The sequence below is a fragment of the Oncorhynchus gorbuscha genome, linkage group LG15, assembly GCF_021184085.1.
Source record: "Oncorhynchus gorbuscha isolate QuinsamMale2020 ecotype Even-year linkage group LG15, OgorEven_v1.0, whole genome shotgun sequence".
Lineage (NCBI taxonomy): Eukaryota > Metazoa > Chordata > Actinopteri > Salmoniformes > Salmonidae > Oncorhynchus > Oncorhynchus gorbuscha.
The window spans coordinates 5,145,939-5,164,509 of NC_060187.1; the positions used below are offsets into that span (position 1 = coordinate 5,145,939).

General features: G+C 52.0%; 1 protein-coding gene across 5 annotated transcripts in view; it reads right to left on the bottom strand.

Moving 5' to 3' along the window:
- The window catches only part of farp2 (FERM, RhoGEF and pleckstrin domain protein 2), a 97,980-nt gene that overhangs the window by 13,523 nt on the left and 65,886 nt on the right, over positions 1-18,571 (bottom strand). For 4 of the 5 annotated variants that reach the window (XM_046299957.1, XM_046299956.1, XM_046299960.1 and 1 more), the window contains exons 19-24: positions 17,465-17,595; positions 15,764-15,832; positions 11,707-11,796; positions 10,297-10,317; positions 8,590-8,672; positions 8,260-8,378 (exon numbers count right to left, since the gene is read on the bottom strand). In XM_046299957.1, coding sequence (XP_046155913.1) covers positions 8,260-8,378; positions 8,590-8,672; positions 10,297-10,317; positions 11,707-11,796; positions 15,764-15,832; positions 17,465-17,595 — 513 coding nt within the window. The remainder of the gene's footprint in view (positions 1-8,259; positions 8,379-8,589; positions 8,673-10,296; positions 10,318-11,706; positions 11,797-15,763; positions 15,833-17,464; positions 17,596-18,571) is intronic. The other variant, XM_046299959.1, reaches the window with a different exon arrangement.

An 18,571-nucleotide genomic window follows, 5' to 3' on the forward strand; every position in this document is an offset into this window, starting at 1 on the left:
TGATCTGGTACTGTATAAAGCTCCACATTGATCTGGTACTGGTATATAGCTCCATTATTGATATTTAATTGTATTCCTGTATTATAGCTCCACTTTTTAATTGATTCTGGTACTGGTACTACATCCTGTATAAAGATCAATAACATTTGATTGGTACTGGTACTCCCAGATAATAAAGCTCCACATTGATCAGGGTGAAACTGGTACTCCCTGAGCAAAGCTCCACATTGATCTGGTACTGGTACTCCCTGTCACACATATAGTGACCACATGATCTGGAACTGGTACTCCCTGTATAAAGCTCCACGAAATTGATCTGGTGTCCTGTATATGGCTCCACATTGATCTGGTACTGGCCTGTATAAAGCTCCACATTGATCTGGTACTGGTACTCCTGTATATAGCTCCACATTGATCTGGTACTGGTACTCCCTGTATATAGCTCCACATTGATCTGGTACTCCCTGTATATAGCTCCACATTGATCTGGTACTCCCTGTATATAGCTCCACATTGATCTGGTACTGGTACTCCCTGTATAAAGCTCCACATTGATCTGGTACTCCCTGTATATAGCTCCACATTGATCTGTGTACTGGTACTCCCTGTATATAGCTCCCATTGATCTGGTACTCCCTGTATATAGCTCCACATTGATCTGGGGGTATATAGCTCCCGTGTTGTGTCTGGTACTGGTACATCCTGCATCGGACTCCACATTGATCTGAAAACCCACAAGCAGTGATGCAAGCTCCACATTCATCTGGTACTCCCTGTATATAGCTCCACATTGATCTGGTGTGTCCTGTATATAGCTCCACATCTGTGTGGTCTCTACCTCCACAGCCAGGCTGTGATCTGTACTGGTACACCCTGTATAAAGCTCCACATTGATCTGGTACTGGCCCTGTATATAGCTCCACATTGATCTGGTACTGGTACTCCCTGTATATGTCATCCACATTGATCAGGAACTCATCCTGTATGAGGAAGCTCCACATTGATCTGGTACTGGTACTCCCTAAAGGTAGGGGTATAGCTCCACATTGATCTGGCCAGAAAATCCACTGACATAAGAATACTCCCTGTATATAGCTCCACATTGATCTGGTACTGGTACATCCTGTATAAAGCTCCACATTGATCTGGTACTCCAACTGACATATAGCTCCATCATTGATCTGGTACTGGTACTCCCTGTATATAGCTCCACATTGATCTGGTACTGGTTCCCTGTATAAAGCTCCACATTTATCTGGTACTGGTACAACCCTGTATAAAGTTCCCACATTGATCTGGTACTGGTTCCACTGTATCCAGCTCCACATTGATCTGGTACTGGTTCCCAACATCCAGCTCCACATTGATCTGGTTCCACAACATCCCTCAAGAGGTATATAGTTCCAACATTCCAGATCTGGTACTGGTTCCACAACATCCAGCTCAAGATTGATCTGGTTACATCCAGCTGTATATAGTTCCCACATTGATCTGGTACTGGTTACTCCAGCTGCTAGATGGTTCCAACATTGATCTGGTAGATGGTACTTCCACAATATCCAGCTCCATTCTTGTATATTTAATTGTATCCAGCTCATGTTACTATTATAATCCAGCTCAAGAGGCTAGATGTTCCACAACATCCAGTCAAGAGGCTTACTTTTTAACATCCAGCTCAAGAGGAAGGGTTCCACAACATCCATTTCAGAGGTAGAAGTCAACATCCAGCCCAAGAGGTATTGGTTCCACAACATTTGATTTGAGGCTAGTGGTTCCAGAAATCCAGCTCAAAGGCTAGAGACAACATCAGCAGACAGATGGTTGAAACATCCAGCTCAAGATGATGGTTCCACAACATTGAGCAAGGGCTAATGGTTAATTGCTCAAGAGGGTGATGGTTCAAAAAACAACATCCAATTCAAGAGGCATGATGGTTCCACAACATCCAGCTGAAAGAGGCTAGATGGTTCCACAACATCCAGCTCAAGAGGCTGTGGTTCCACGGGGGACATCCAGCTCAAGTTGTGCTGTTGGTTCCACAACAGGCCAGCTCAAGAGGTCTAGATGGTTCCACAACATCCAGCTCAAGAGGGACATGGTTCCACAACATCCAGCTCAAGTCTGGTCTAGTGGTTCCACAACATCCAGCTCAAGAGGCAGTTGGTTCCACAACATCCAGCTGTTGAGTCTGTGGTTCCACAACATCCAGCTCTCTCTGTGTTGTGTCTGTGGCTCTACGGGGGACAGGCCTCTCTCTCTGTGTTGTGTCTGTGGCTCCAGCGGGGGAGAGGCTAGATGGTTCCACAACATCCAGCTCAAGAGGGAGATGGTTCCACAACATCCAGTGTTGTGTCTGTGGTTCCACAACACAGCTCAAGAGGCTAGATGGTTCCACGGGGGACATCCTCTCTGTGTTGTGTCTGTGGTTCCACAACATCCAGCTCAAGGGGACAGGCCAACATCCAGTGTTGTGTCTGTGGTTCCACAACATCCAGCTCAAGAGGTAGTTGTGTTCCACAACATCCAGCTCAAGAGGCAGATGGTTCCACAACATCCAGTGTTGTGTCTGATGGTTCCACAACATCCAGCCTCTCTCTGTGTTGTGTCTAGATGGTTCCACAACATCCAGCTCTACGGGGAGAGGCTCTCTGTGTTGTGTCTGATGGTTCCACAACATCCAGCTCAAGTGTTGTGATGGTTCCACAACATCCAGCTCGTGTTGGCTAGATGGTTCCACAACATCCAGCTCCGTGTTGTGCTAGTGGTTCCACAACATCCTCTCCGTGTTGTGTCTGTGGTTCCACAACATCCAGCTCAAGGGGACAGATGGTTCCACAACATCCAGTGTTGTGTCTGTGGTTCCACAACATCCAGCTCAAGAGGCTAGATTGTTCTGTGGCTCCACGGGGGACAGTTGGCCTCTCCGTCAAGAGGCTAGTGGTTCCACGGGGACATCCAGCTCCAAGTTGTGTCTAGATGGTTCCACGGGGGACATCCAGCTCCAAGTGGCTACGGGGGATGGTTCCACAACATCCAGCTCACGGGGGACAGGCTAGATGGTTCCACAACATCCAGCTCAAGTGGCTACGGGGGACAGGCCTCTCCGTGGTGTCCACGGGGAACATCCAGTCTGGCTCTACGGGGGAGGCTAGATGGTTCCACAACAGGCCAGCTCCAAGTTGTGCTGATGGTTCCACGGGGGACAGGCCAGCTCCAAGTGCTTGTGGTTCCACGGGGGAACTCCGTGTTGTGTCTGTGGCTCAACGGGGGGAGGCTAGATGGTTCCACGGGGAACATCCAGCTCAAGTGTCTGTGGTTCCACAACATCCAGCTCAAGAGGCTAGATGGTTCGGGGACAACATCCAGCTCAAGAGGCTAGATGGTTCCACAACATCCAGCTCAAGAGGCTAGTTGTGGTTCCACAACATCCAGCTCAAGAGGCTAGATGGTTCCACAACATCAGCTCAAGAGGCTAGATGGTTCCACAACATCCAGCTCAAGAGGCTAGATGGTTCCACAACATCCAGCTCAAGAGGCTAGATGGTTCCACAACATCCAGCTCAGAGGCTGTGGATCACAACATGGACTAGATGGTTCCACAACATCCAGCTCCTGGTGGCTAGATGGTTCCACAACATCCAGCTCAGAGATGCATGGTTCCACAACATCCAGCTCAGAGGTGATGGGTCCACAACATCCAGCTCAAGAGGCTAGTTGGTTCCACATGTCATCCTCAGCTCAAGAGGCCTGGTTCCACAACACCAGCTCAAGAGGCTAGTTGGTTCCACAACATCCAGCTGAGGCTAGGAAGGACATCCAGCTCAGAGGCTAGATGGTTCCACAAGGCTAGAGGCTAGATGGTTCCAGCAACATCCAGCTCAAAGGGAGATGGTTCCACAACATCCAGGAGAGGTTACAGTACATTTGTTCCACAACATCCAGCTCAAGAGAGCACCATCTGGTTCCACAACAACCAGCTCAAGAGGCTCAGATGGTTCCACAAAGACCAGCCCAACATCTTGTCTGTGTTCCACAACATCCAGCCCAAGAAAATCCACCACAACATCCAGCACAAGAGGCTAGATGGTTCCACAACATCCAGCTCAAGAGGCTAGATGGTTCCACAACATCCAGCTCAAGAGGCTAGATGGTTCCACAACATCCAGCTCAAGAGGCTAGATGGTTCCACAACATCCAGCTCAAGAGGCTAGATGGTTCCACAACATCCAGCTCAAGAGGCTAGATGGTTCCACAACATCCAGCCCAAGAGGCTAGTTGGTTCCACAACATCCAGCTCAAGAGGCTAGATGGTTCCACAACATCCAGCTCAAGAGGCTAGATGGTTCCACAACATCCAGCTCAAGAGGCTAGTTGGTTCCACAACATCCAGCCCAAGAGGCTAGTTGGTTCCACAACATCCAGCTCAAGAGGCTAGATGGTTCCACAACATCCAGCTCAAGAGGCTAGTTGGTTCCACAACATCCAGCTCAAGAAGATGGTTCCACTCCAGCTCAAGAGGCTAGATGGTTCCACAACATCCAGCTCAAGAGGCTAGTTGGTTCCACAACATCCAGCCCAAGAGGCTAGATGGTTCCACAACATCCAGCTCAAGAGGCTAGATGGTTCCACAACATCCAGCTCAAGAGGCTAGATGGTTCCACAACATCCAGCTCAAGAGGCTAGATGGTTCCACAACATCCAGCTCAAGAGGCTAGATGGTTCCACAACATCCAGCTCAAGAGGCTAGATGGTTCCACAACATCCAGCTCAAGAGGCTAGATGGTTCCACAACATCCAGCTCAAGAGGCTAGATGGTTCCACAACATCCAGCTCAAGAGGCTAGATGGTTCCACAACATCCAGCCCAAGAGGCTAGTTGGTTCCACAACATCCAGCTCAAGAGGCTAGATGGTTCCACAACATCCAGCTCAAGAGGCTAGATGGTTCCACAACATCCAGCCCAAGAGGCTAGATGGTTCCACAACATCCAGCTCAAGAGGCTAGATGGTTCCACAACATCCAGCTCAAGAGGCTAGATGGTTCCACAACATCCAGCTCAAGAGGCTAGATGGTTCCACAACATCCAGCTCAAGAGGCTAGATGGTTCCACAACATCCAGCTCAAGAGGCTAGATGGTTCCACAACATCCAGCTCAAGAGGCTAGATGGTTCCACAACATCCAGCTCAAGAGGCTAGATGGTTCCACAACATCCAGCCAGCTCAAGAGGCTAGATGGTTCCACAACATCCAGCTCAAGAGGCTAGATGGTTCCACAACATCCAGCTCAAGAGGCTAGATGGTTCCACAACATCCAGCCAAGAGGCTAGATGGTTCCACAACATCCAGCTCAAGAGGCTAGATGGTTCCACAACATCCAGCTCAAGAGGCTAGATGGTTCCACAACATCCAGCTCAAGAGGCTAGATGGTTCCACAACATCCAGCTCAAGAGGCTAGATGGTTCCACAACATCCAGCTCAAGAGGCTAGATGGTTCCACAACATCCAGCTCAAGAGGCTAGATGGTTCCACAACATCCAGCCCAAGAGGCTAGATGGTTCCACAACATCCAGCCCAAGAGGCTAGATGGTTCCACAACATCCAGCCCAAGAGGCTAGATGGTTCCACAACATCCAGCCCAAGAGGCTAGATGGTTCCACAACATCCAGCCCAAGAGGCTAGATGGTTCCACAACATCCAGCTCAAGAGGCTAGATGGTTCCACAACATCCAGCTCAAGAGGCTAGATGGTTCCACAACATCCAGCTCAAGAGGCTAGATGGTTCCACAACATCCAGCTCAAGAGGCTAGATGGTTCCACAACATCCAGCTCAAGAGGCTAGATGGTTCCACAACATCCAGCTCAAGAGGCTAGATGGTTCCACAACATCCAGCTCAAGAGGCTAGATGGTTCCACAACATCCAGCTCAAGAGGCTAGATGGTTCCACAACATCCAGCTCAAGAGGCTAGATGGTTCCACAACATCCAGCTCAAGAGGCTAGATGGTTCCACAACATCCAGCTCAAGAGGCTAGATGGTTCCACAACATCCAGCCAAGAGGCTAGATGGTTCCACAACATCCAGCTCAAGAGGCTAGATGGTTCCACAACATCCAGCTCAAGAGGCTAGATGGTTCCACAACATCCAGCTCAAGAGGCTAGATGGTTCCACAACATCCAGCCCAAGAGGCTAGATGGTTCCACAACATCCAGCCCAAGAGGCTAGATGGTTCCACAACATCCAGCCCAAGAGGCTAGATGGTTCCACAACATCCAGCTCAAGAGGCTAGATGGTTCCACAACATCCAGCCCAAGAGGCTAGATGGTTCCACAACATCCAGCCCAAGAGGCTAGATGGTTCCACAACATCCAGCTCAAGAGGCTAGATGGTTCCACAACATCCAGCTCAAGAGGCTAGATGGTTCCACAACATCCAGCCAAGAGGCTAGATGGTTCCACAACATCCAGCTCAAGAGGCTAGATGGTTCCACAACATCCAGCTCAAGAGGCTAGATGGTTCCACAACATCCAGCTCAAGAGGCTAGATGGTTCCACAACATCCAGCCCAAGAGGCTAGATGGTTCCACAACATCCAGCCCAAGAGGCTAGATGGTTCCACAACATCCAGCCCAAGAGGCTAGATGGTTCCACAACATCCAGCCCAAGAGGCTAGATGGTTCCACAACATCCAGCCCAAGAGGCTAGATGGTTCCACAACATCCAGCCCAAGAGGCTAGATGGTTCCACAACATCCAGCGCAAGAAGCTAGATGGTTCCACAACATCCAGCCCAAGAGGCTAGATGGTTCCACAACATCCAGCCCAAGAGGCTAGATGGTTCCACAACATCCAGCCCAAGAGGCTAGATGGTTCCACAACATCCAGCCCAAGAGGCTAGATGGTTCCACAACATCCAGCCCAAGAGGCTAGATGGTTCCACAACATCCAGCCCAAGAGGCTAGATGGTTCCACAACATCCAGCCCAAGAGGCTAGATGGTTCCACAACATCCAGCTCAAGAGGCTAGATGGTTCCACAACATCCAGCTCAAGAGGCTAGATGGTTCCACAACATCCAGTTCAAGAGGCTAGATGGTTCCACAACATCCAGCTCAAGAGGCTAGATGGTTCCACAACATCCAGACCAAGAGGCTAGATGGTTCCACAACATCCAGCTCAAGAGGCTAGATGGTTCCACAACATCCAGCTCAAGAGGCTAGTTGGTTCCACAACAAAAGGGGAAAAGACAATATAAAATCATCATCACTATAAAAATAAAGAGGGATTTAAATGCTGTAGGCTACAGCCAGATGCACAAGTAGTATAGATCCTAACTATACACTACAGGGCGGGGTAATGCTGGGGGTCGCCACAGGGCGGGGTAATGCTGGGGTCGCCACAGGGCGGGGTAATGCCGGGGGTCGCCACAGGGCGGGGTAATGCCGGGGGTCGCCACAGGGCGGGGTAATGCCGGGGGTCGCCACAGGGCGGGGTAATGCCGGAGGTCGCCACAGGGCGGGGTAATGCCGAGGTCGCCACAGGGCGGGGTAATGCCGAGGTCGCCACAGGGCGGGGTAATGCCGAGGTCGCCACAGGGCGGGGTAATGCCGAGGTCGCCACAGGGCGGGGTAATGCTAAGATTGCTAGAGAGAGGGGTAATTCTGTCGCCACTGTTGCCGAGGCGCCACAGGGGGGGTAATTCTGTCTTACAGGTTGTAGGTAATGCTAAGATTGCTAGAGAGAGGGGTAATTCTGTCTTACTGTTGGAGCGATCACAGAGGGGGGTAATTCTGTCTTACTGTTGTGGCGATCACAGAGAGAGGGGTAATTCTGTCTTACTGTTGGGGCGATCACAGAGAGGGGTAATTCTGTCTTACTGTTGGGGCGATCACAGAGAGGGGTAATTCTGTCTTACTGTTGGGGCGATCACAGAGGGGGGTAATTCTGTCTTACTGTTGGGGCGATCACAGAGAGGGGTAATTCTGTCTTACTGTTGGGGCGATCACAGAGAGGGGTAATTCTGTCTTACTGTTGGAGCGATCACAGAGAGGGGGGTAATTCTGTCTTACTGTTGGGGCGATCACAGAGGGGGGTAATTCTGTCTTACTGTTGGAGCGATCACAGAGAGGGGGGTAATTCTGTCTTACTGTTGGGGCGATCACAGAGAGGGGGGTAATTCTGTCTTACTGTTGGGGCGATCACAGAGAGAGGGGTAATTCTGTCTTACTGTTGGGGCGATCACAGAGAGAGGGGTAATTCTGTCTTACTGTTGGAGCGATCACACAGCCCTGGGTCCAGGAACAGGTCTGATTTCTCCTGAGATTTCTTGGTCATCTCTATTGCCATGTTGAGATCCTCTATCCATTTCCCCATCTCCACCTTCGAGCTACAATCACATCCACACAGGGAGGCGAAACAGATCAGCTGAAGAGGTGAGCGTGATGGGTTTACGACTCAGGACTTTAACCAACCGGTTCACTATTAAAATGAAGATTTGCATTTTGTCTTTAGATTAAAAAGCATAACTGTTCTGTGTGTGTGTGTGTGTGTGTGTGTGTGTGTGTGTGTGTGTGTGAGATAAACTCCTGTGTGTTTACCTGGCTGCCACCACAATGGTCCTCTGGGCAGAGTAGATGGTGAAGCAGTGAGGAACAGACCACTCATTCTCACTCTCTTCCACCTAAGGATGGAAGGGAAGGGGGGGGACACAGTAAGATGGTTGATCAGCAAAAGATACGTTGGCCTTTGGCCACAACCACCTGCTCTCATGGGATTGGACAAGAGCAGCAGGGGAACTGAAGGTAAAACAGATCAAAGGAAGGCCTGCCAAAAGCAGGGGGTTTGTCTACTGCACAACCGTCTGGCCTGGGGGGGTATCTACTGCACATCCGTCTGGCCTGGGGGGTGGTATCTACTGCACAACCGTCTGGCCTGGGGGGGTTTATCTACTGCACAATCCGTCTGGCCTGGGGGGGTATCTACTGCACATCCGTCTGGCCTGGGGGTGGTATCTACTGCCCAACCGTCTGGCCTGGGGGGGTTATCTACTGCCCATCCGTCTGGCCTGGGGGGTTATCTACTGCCCATCCGTCTGGCCTGGGGGGGGTTATCTACTGCCCATCCGTCTGGCCTGGGGGGTTATCTACTGCCCATCCGTCTGGCCTGGGGGGTTATCTACTGCACATCCGTCTGGCCTGGGGGTTATCTACTGCCCATCCGTCTGGCCTAATTTTTAAAAATCTACTGCACATCCGTCTGTCCTGGGGGGGTATCTACTGCACATCCGTCTGGCCTGGGGGGTTATCTACTGCACATCCGTCTGGCCTGGGGGTGGTATCTACTGCACATCCGTCTGGCCTGAGGGGGGGTATCTACTGCACATCCGTCTGGCCTGAGGGGGGTATCTACTGCACATCCGTCTGGCCTGGTTTTTAAAAAAATCTGCTGCACATCCGTCTGGCCTAATTTAAAAAAAAATCTACTGCACGTCCGTCTGGCCTGGGGGGTTATCTACTGCCCATCCGTCTGGCCTGGGGGTTATCTACTGCCCATCCGTCTGGCCCATTTCTTAAAAATCTACTGCACATCCGTCTGTCCTGGGGGGGTTATCTACTGCACATCCGTCTGGCCTGAGGGGGGTATCTACTGCACATCCGTCTGGCCTGGGGGGGTGGTATCTACTGCACATCCATCTGGCCTGGGGGGTTGGGTTATCTACTGCACATCCATCTGGCCTGGGGGGGGGTTATCTACTGCACATCAGTCTGGCCTGGGGGGTTATCTACTGCACATCAGTCTGGCCTGGGGGGGTTATCTACTGCACATCCGTCTGGCCTGGGGGGGGGGTTATCTACTGCACATCCGTCTGGCCTGGGGGGGTTATCTACTGCACATCCGTCTGGCCTGGGGGGGTTATCTACTGCACATCCGTCTGGCCTGGGGGGTTATCTACTGCACATCCGTCTGGCCTGGGGGTTATCTACTGCACATCCATCTGGCCTGGGGGGGGGGGGGTTTATCTACTGCACATCCATCTGGCCTGGGGGGGTATTTACTGACAGGCAGTTAAACCCACTGTTCCCCAGTATAGCCGTCATTGTAAATAAGAATTTGTTCTCAACTGACTTGCCTAGTTAAATAAAGTTAAAATAAATAAATAAATTCTAAACACAGCTTCTTTCTCCCTTTAGCAGCCATTCACAGACGTCTCGTCAGAGCCCACATCTAAGCGTTGTTTTGTCTACATCAGTACGGGAGAGGGAGCAGGGCCGCGTGCCCTAGCTAACAGAACCCAGAGTACTCACCGGGGCCTCCAGAACTATGAGCTGCATCACAAATGGAGAAGCAGAGACGCAGGTTAGACCAAAGCAGGGGACCTCGAGGTAGTCCCACTGACAAACTGGACCTCTGTCAAACCCCCACCCTGACCTCCCAACTCCCCCCAACTCAACACAGTGCTACTCTTTTTTTTTGTAGAATGCAATGGAAACACCTAACACATCTCCCTGATCTGGTGTTGAATTCCCCCCTTAGCAGTGACTTATCTCCCTCAGTTTCCTTCTGTCTGACTCCCGACACCAACTGAACAACCAGCTGAGGAAATTATATTAAACGTTTCAGTAACTTTGGGGCTCAATTCAATCTGTAGCGTAGAAGATCTGCGTGGTAGCACGGGTTGACATTTGAAAAGGTCATTCCCGATGGAGCCGACATATTCAGCGTTTACCGTGAACGCAGTCCCCGTGAACGCAGTCCCCGTGAACGCAGTCCCCGTGAACGCAGTCCCCGTGAACGCAGTCCCCGTGAACGCAGTCCCCGTGAACGCAGTGAACGCAGTCCCCGTGAACGCGTTAACATGGCCCTTTTTTTATTTTTAAAGAGTAAATCTCGCTAGAAAGCAGATCTTCTGCACTACGGATTGAATCGAGCTCTCACAGTGGCCCATGAAGGTGATGTTTTCACACAGCTAGGTCAGGTCACCACAGCTAGGTCAGGTCACACACAGCTAGGTCAGGTCACACACAGCTAGGTCAGGTCACACACAGCTAGGTCAGGTCACACACAGCTAGGTCAGGTCACACACAGCTAGGTCAGGTCACACACAGCTAGGTCAGGTCACACACAGCTAGGTCAGGTCACACAGCAGCAGGTTACCACAGCTGGGTCAGGTCACACACAGCTAGGTCAGGTCACACACAGCTAGGTCAGGTCACACACAGCTCACACACAGGTCAGGTCAGCTAGGTCAGGTCACACACAGCTAGGTCAGGTCACACACAGCTAGGTCAGGTCACACACAGCTAGGTCAGGTCACACACAGCTGGGTCAGGTCACACACAGCTGGGTCAGGTTACCACAGCTGGGTCAGGTTACCACAGCTGGGTCAGGTTACCACAGCTGGGTCAGGTTACCACAGCTGGGTCAGGTTACCACAGCTGGGTCAGGTTACCCACAGCTAGGTCAGGTCACACACAGCTAGGTCAGGTCACACACAGCTAGGTCAGGTTACCACAGCTGGGTCAGGTTACCACAGCTGGGTCAGGTCATCACAGCTGGGTCAGGTTACCACAGCTGGGTCAGGTTACCACAGCTGGGTCAGGTTACACACAGCTGGGTCAGGTTACCACAGCTAGGTCAGAGCCAGATTAACCTGAGGTCACGGCTGACAGGGTAAAGGTCAGGGGTCAACACAGGGCAGGCAGCTTTATACTCACGATCATGCCGTGCAGAGGCAGCTGGCCATGGACCTTGAACTGGTTGGTGGCCGTCACACCTTTACTCGTGTACAGGAGCTGGTCAGAGAACTGAGAGGAAAGACCGAACATAGACCATGAGATGCACCACGACACAAACTATTGTTATCCAAATTAGGGTTGTCATGGCACCAGTAACCTAATGTTGCAGGTGTAAAAGAAACGGTTGAAATTAGACCCCCCCCTAATTAGACCCCCCTACAAGCAATCCTGTAAATGTGGATGAGTGTTTGAAAGCATCCGATCCATGATGCGTTGTGGGTAAATGGTGACTGACTGATCTACAAATAATAAACGGAGTCGTTATTTATGATGAAAGTTGATTTGTAGATCAGTCGGTAGGCAGTCGCCTGCATTGTCAGCTGTAATGTCGAACATGCCTGTCAACGTCCCCCCCAAAAATACAGAAGTTACAGTCTCTTTACATTTCCCTTGAAAAACCAGAACATTCGGTTGCTGTGGACTCGGCAGAGGCTACGATAACAGTATGGAGACTTTCTAACTTTCAGGGTAGCCTAGTGGTTAGAGTGTAGAGGCGGCAGGGTGGCCTAGTGGTTAGAGTGTAGAGGAGGCAGGGTAGCCTAGTGGTTAGAGTGTAGAGGCGGCAGGGTGGCCTAGTGGTTAGAGTGTAGAGGCGGCAGGGTAGCCTAGTGGTTAGAGTGTAGAGGAGGCAGGGTAGCCTAGTGGTTAGAGTGTAGAGGAGGCAGGGTAGCCTAGTGGTTAGAGTGTAGAGGCGGCAGGGTAGCCTAGTGGTTAGAGTGTGGAGGCGGCAGGGTGGCCTAGTGGTTAGAGTGTAGAGGAGGCAGGTAGCCTAGTGGTTAGAGGAGGCAGGTAGCCTAGTGGTTAGAGTGTAGAAGAGGCAGGTAGCCTAGTGGTTAGAGTGTAGAAGAGGCAGGTAGCCTAGTGGTTAGAGTGTAGAAGAGGCAGGTAGCCTAGTGGTTAGAGTGTAGAAGAGGCAGGTAGCCTAGTGGTTAGAGTGTAGAAGAGGCAGGTAGCCTAGTGGTTAGAGTGTAGAAGAGGCAGGTAGCCTAGTGGTTAGAGGAGGCAGGTAGCCTAGTGGTTAGAGTCTAGAGGAGGCAGGTAGCCTAGTGGTTAGAGGAGGCAGGTAGCCTAGTGGTTAGAGGAGGCAGGTAGCCTAGTGGTTAGAGGAGGCAGGTAGCCTAGTGGTTAGAGGAGGCAGGTAGCCTAGTGGTTAGAGGAGGCAGGTAGCCTAGTGGTTAGTGGTTAGAGGAGGCAGGTAGCCTAGTGGTTAGAGGAGGCAGGTAGCCTAGTGGTTAGAGGAGGCAGGTAGCCTAGTGGTTAGAGGAGGCAGGTAGCCTAGTGGTTAGAGGAGGCAGGTAGCCTAGTGGTTAGAGGAGGCAGGTAGCCTAGTGGTTAGAGGAGGCAGGTAGCCTAGTGGTTAGAGGAGGCAGGTAGCCTAGTGGTTAGAGCCTAGTGGTTAGAGGCAGGTAGCCTAGTGGTTGGTTAGAGGAGGCAGGTAGCCTAGTGGTTAGAGGAGGCAGGTAGCTAGTGGTTAGTGGTTAGTGGAGGAGGCAGGTAGCCTAGTGGTTAGAGGTAGAGGAGGCAGGGTAGCCTAGTGGTTTAGAGGAGGCAGGTAGCCTAGTGGTTAGAGGAGGCAGGGTAGCCTAGTGGTTAGAGAGGAGGTAGCCTAGTGGTTAGGTTAGAGGAGGCAGGTAGCCTAGTGGTTAGAGTGTAGGAGGCAGGTAGCCTAGTGGTTAGAGTGTAGAGGAGGCAGGTAGCCTAGTGGTTAGGCAGGAGTGGTTAGAGTAGAGGCAGGTAGCCTAGTGGTTAGAGTGTAGAGGAGGCAGGTAGCCTAGTGGTTAGAGTAGAGGAGGCAGGGTAGAGTGGTTAGGGAGGCAGGTAGCCTAGTGGTTAGAGTAGAGGAGGCAGGTAGCCTAGTGGTTAGAGGCAGTAGCCAGTGGGAGGTAGAGGAGGCAGGTAGCCTAGTGGTTAGAGTGTAGAGGAGTAGCCAGGCAGGTAGCCTAGTGGTTAGAGGAGGCAGGTAGCCTAGTGGTTGGTAGCCTAGTGGTTAGAGGAGGCAGGTAGCCTAGTGGTTAGAGGAGGGTAGCCTAGTGGTTAGAGTGGTTAGAGGAGGAGGCAGTGGTAGCCTAGTGGTTAGGGAGGCAGGTAGCCTAGTGGTTAGAGGCAGGTAGCCTAGTGGTTAGAGGAGGCAGGTAGCCTAGTGGTTAGAGGAGGCAGGTAGCCTAGTGGTTAGAGTAGGTAGAGGAGGCAGGTAGCCTAGTGGTTAGAGTGGTTAGAGGAGAGGAGGCAGGGTAGCCTAGTGGTTAGAGGAGGCAGGTAGCCTAGTGGTTAGAGGAGGCAGGTAGCCTAGTGGTTAGAGTGTAGAGGAGGCAGGTAGCCTAGTGGTTAGAGTGTAGAGGAGGCAGGGTAGCCTAGTGGTTAGAGTGTAGAGGAGGCAGGGTAGCCTAGTGGTTAGAGGAGGCAGGTAGCCTAGTGGTTAGAGTGTAGAGGTGGCAGGGTAGCCTAGTGGTTAGAGTGTAGAGGAGGCAGGGTAGCCTAGTGGTTAGAGTGTAGAGGAGGCAGGGTAGCCTAGTGGTTAGAGTGTAGAGGAGGCAGGGTAGCCTAGTGGTTAGAGGAGGCAGGTAGCCTAGTGGTTAGAGTGTAGAGGAGGCAGGTAGCCTAGTGGTTAGAGTGTAGAGGAGGAGGGGCAGGTAGCCCTAGTGGTTAGAGTGTAGAGGAGGCAGTGGTTAGAGTGTAGAGGAGGCAGGGTAGCCTAGTGGTTTAGAGGAGGCAGGTAGCCTAGTGGTTAGAGTAGCCTAGTGGTTAGAGTGTTAGAGGAGGCGGCAGGGTAGCCTAGTGGTTAGAGTGTAGAGGAGGCAGGTAGCCTAGTGGTTAGAGTGTAGAGGAGGCAGGGTAGCCTAGTGGTTAGAGTGTAGAGGAGGCAGGTAGCCTAGTGGTTAGAGTGTAGAGGTGGCAGGGTGGCCTAGTGGTTAGAGTATAGAGGTGGCAGGGTGGCCTAGTGGTTAGAGTATAGAGGTGGCAGGGTAGCCTAGTGGTTAGAGTGTAGAGGTGGCAGGGTGGCCTAGTGGTTAGAGTGTAGAGGAGGCAGGGTAGCCTAGTGGTTAGAGTGTAGAGGCGGCAGGTAGCCTAGTGGTTAGAGTGTAGAGGCGGCAGGGTAGCCTAGTGGTTAGAGTGTAGAGGCGGCAGGGTAGCCTAGTGGTTAGAGTGTAGAGGCGGCAGGGTAGCCTAGTGGTTAGAGTGTTGGACTAGTTACCAGAAGGTTGCAAGTTCAAATCCCCGAGCTGACAAGGTACAAATCTGTCATTCTGCCCCTGAACAGGCAGTTAACCCACTGTTCCTAGGCCGTCATTGAAAATAAGAATTTGTTCTCAACTGACTTGCCTGGTTAAATAAAGGTAAAATTTAAAAAAATAAAAAAGCAGACTAAACTCTTCAGTCTGTTAGAAACCTACCGTATGTAACATAGTGTGATGTAGCTTGGGAAATAAACGTGACTCTGGGAGACAACACAAGGCAGTTTTTTTCCCCCCTAACATTAGGACTGTTTTCCTCAAGAAATGAGAAATGAAAGTTTCCTTTCCTTCCTTACCTCCTAGTAAGGCGATACCGGTACCGTGACAACGCTAATCCTAATAGTTTATACTGAGGGACCACTAACTGGCATAAAACTTGACAAATCTGAAGACCGAGAGGAAAGATACACATCAATATATTTAACCTTTATTTGTCCGGGTTTGACTCATTGAGATCATCTCTGGTTTATAACAGTGTAAAGGAAGTCACGCTGGATAAGAGCTGATGCTAAAATGACTCCAATAGAAATCATACAGGAGACGGAGGAAAGACCGGAGACACATTAAATAATTTAACATTACATTCATCAAGTCATTTAGCAGACGCTCTTATCCAGAGCGACTTACAAATTGGTGCGTTCACCTTATTGCGTTGTCAGAGTGATACTAATCATTTTCTCAGCTTGTATAAAAAAAGATAGAAATCAACAAACAAAAGGGATTGTTGAAACGCTGAAACTCACCAGGAAAAACATCCTTTGCTGAAGCCCTTTTTTAGTCAGCTTGTACAGACAACCCTCTCGAATGAACTCCTGAAAACCAGAAAAGTAGATGAAACGTCTGGTATGAACATAAGATTCAACAACTGAGACAAGTTCCACAGACATGAAATGGAATAATGTGTCCCAGAACAAAGGTGGGGGGGGGTGGGGGGTTCAAATCAAAAGAAATAGTCAATGCAGCTGGTGGCCACAGCAAATACTAAGTACTGCAGTGCATCTCCTCCTCATGGACTGCACAAGATTTGTCAGTTCTTTCTGTGGGATTTTACCCCACTCTTCCACCAAGGCACAAGTTCCTGGGCATTTCTGGGGGGGGGGGTGGCCTTAGGCCTCACCCGCCGATCCAACAGGTCCAGACATGCTCAATGGGATTGAGATCCAGGCTCTTCGCTGGCTATGGCAGAACACTGACATTCCTGTCTTGCAGGAAATCACAAACAGAGCGAGCGGTATGGCTGGTGGCTTTGTCATGCTGGAGGGTCAGGATGGGCCAGTCTACCTCGCCCCCAGTCTACGCCGCCCCCAGTCTACCTCTCCCGCCGCCCCCAGTCTACCTCTCCCGCCGCCCCCAGTCTACCTCTCCCGCCGCCCCCAGTCTACCTCTCCCGCCGCCCCCAGTCTACCTCTCCCGCCGCCCCCAGTCTACCTCTCCCGCCGCCCCCAGTCTACCTCTCCCGCCGCCCCCAGTCTACCTCTCCCGCCGCCCCCAGTCTACCTCTCCCGCCGCCCCCAGTCTACCTCTCCCGCCGCCCCCAGTCTACCTCTCCCGCCGCCCCCAGTCTACCTCTCCCGCCGCCCCCAGTCTACCTCTCCCGCCGCCCCCAGTCTACCTCTCCCGCCGCCCCCAGTCTACCTCTCCCGCCGCCCCCAGTCTACCTCTCCCGCCGCCCCCAGTCTACCTCTCCCGCCGCCCCCAGTCTACCTCTCCCGCCGCCCCCAGTCTACCTCTCCCGCCGCCCCCAGTCTACCTCTCCCGCCGCCCCCAGTCTACCTCTCCCGCCGCCCCCAGTCTACCCCTCCCGCCGCCCCCAGTCTACCCCTCCCGCCGCCCCCAGTCTACCCCTCCTCCCGCCCCCAGTCTACCTCTCCTCCCGCCCCCAGTCCACCCCTCCTCTTGCCCTTTACTTGTCAGTGCTTGCAGTCTCCTTCAAAACAGTCAGATTACTCCTGCTACAACCCAAAGACTCATTCACCCTACAGAACTTAGTTGAGCATATTGTGCATTTTATGTAGTCAAGTCACTAAGTGTTCAAGTCTCCAGCTTTTGTTCAGGTCTCCTGGACTCGAGTACTACAGTACTGGTGCCGTCTCCCTCTACGAGGTACTAGACTCACCCCGCCGGGCACAGTGAGGTTCTACGAGGTACTAGACTCACCCCGCCGGGCGCAGTGAGGTTCTACGAGGTACTAGACTCACCCCGCCGGGCGCAGTGAGGTTCTACGAGGTACTAGACTCACCCCGCCGGGCGCAGTGAGGTTCTACGAGGTACTAGACTCACCCCGCCGGGCACAGTGAGGTTCTACGAGGTACTAGACTCACCTTGCCGGGCGCAGTGAGGTTCTACGAGGTACTAGACTCACCTTGCCGGGCGCAGTGAGGTTCTACGAGGTACTAGACTCACCCCGCCGGGCACAGTGAGGTTCTACGAGGTACTAGACTCACCCTGCCGGGCGCAGTGAGGTTCTCGATGCCGATCAGGTCTCTCTGGAGCTCAGACAGCTTCTGGAAGTTCTCCAGACGGATCAAACTACTCTGGAGCTGATTGGTCATCTCTGCCACCTCCTTCAGGGCCTCTGTACACGAGGGACAAAGGGTACATACAGGAGGGTTGAGGATCCACACAGGAGGGATACCAAACATCAGGGAATATGACAAGATGGCGGTTGCTTAGCTCGGCCCAGATTTACCAACCCATTCAGAACATATTCTCCCTGCTGAACATGACCCAGGTCTCTTAAGGAGAAATGAGCAGAAGGTATCGGACTCATAGAAATATAATCCAAATAAAAAGGATTGGCACCTCTAACCCCTGGCAATTATGGCCTCTTTAACTGGAGCATTCCAGCAGCATTCTCAATGTGACAGCTCTACGGTCCCCTGATGGACCTTCCACCCATTAGCCCCGTAGCATTCTCAATGTGACAGCTCTACGGTCCCCTGACAGACCTTCCACCCATCAGCCCCGTAGCATTCTCAATGTGACAGCTCTACGGTCCCCTGACGGACCCATCAGCCCCGTAGCATTCTCAATGTGACAGCTCTACGGTCCCCTGACAGACCTCCCACCCATCAGCCCAGTAGCATTCTCAATGTGACAGCTCTACGGTCCCCTGACGGACCCATCAGCCCCGTAGCATTCTCAATGTGACAGCTCTACGGTCCCCTGACGGACCCATCAGCCCCGTAGCATTCTCAATGTGACAGCTCTACGGTCCCCTGACGGACCCATCAGCCCCGTAGCATTCTCAATGTGACAGCTCTACGGTCCCCTGACGGACCCATCAGCCCCGTAGCATTCTCAATGTGACAGCTCTACGGTCCCCTGACGGACCCATCAGCCCCGTAGCATTCTCAATGTGACAGCTCTACGGTCCCCTGACAGACCTCCCACCCATCAGCCCAGTAGCATTCTCAATGTGACAGCTCTACGGTCCCCTGACAGACCCATCAGCCCCGTAGCATTCTCAATGTGACAGCTCTACGGTCCCCTGACAGACCTTCGACCCATCAGCCCCGTAGTATTCTCAATGTGACAGCTCTACGGTCCCC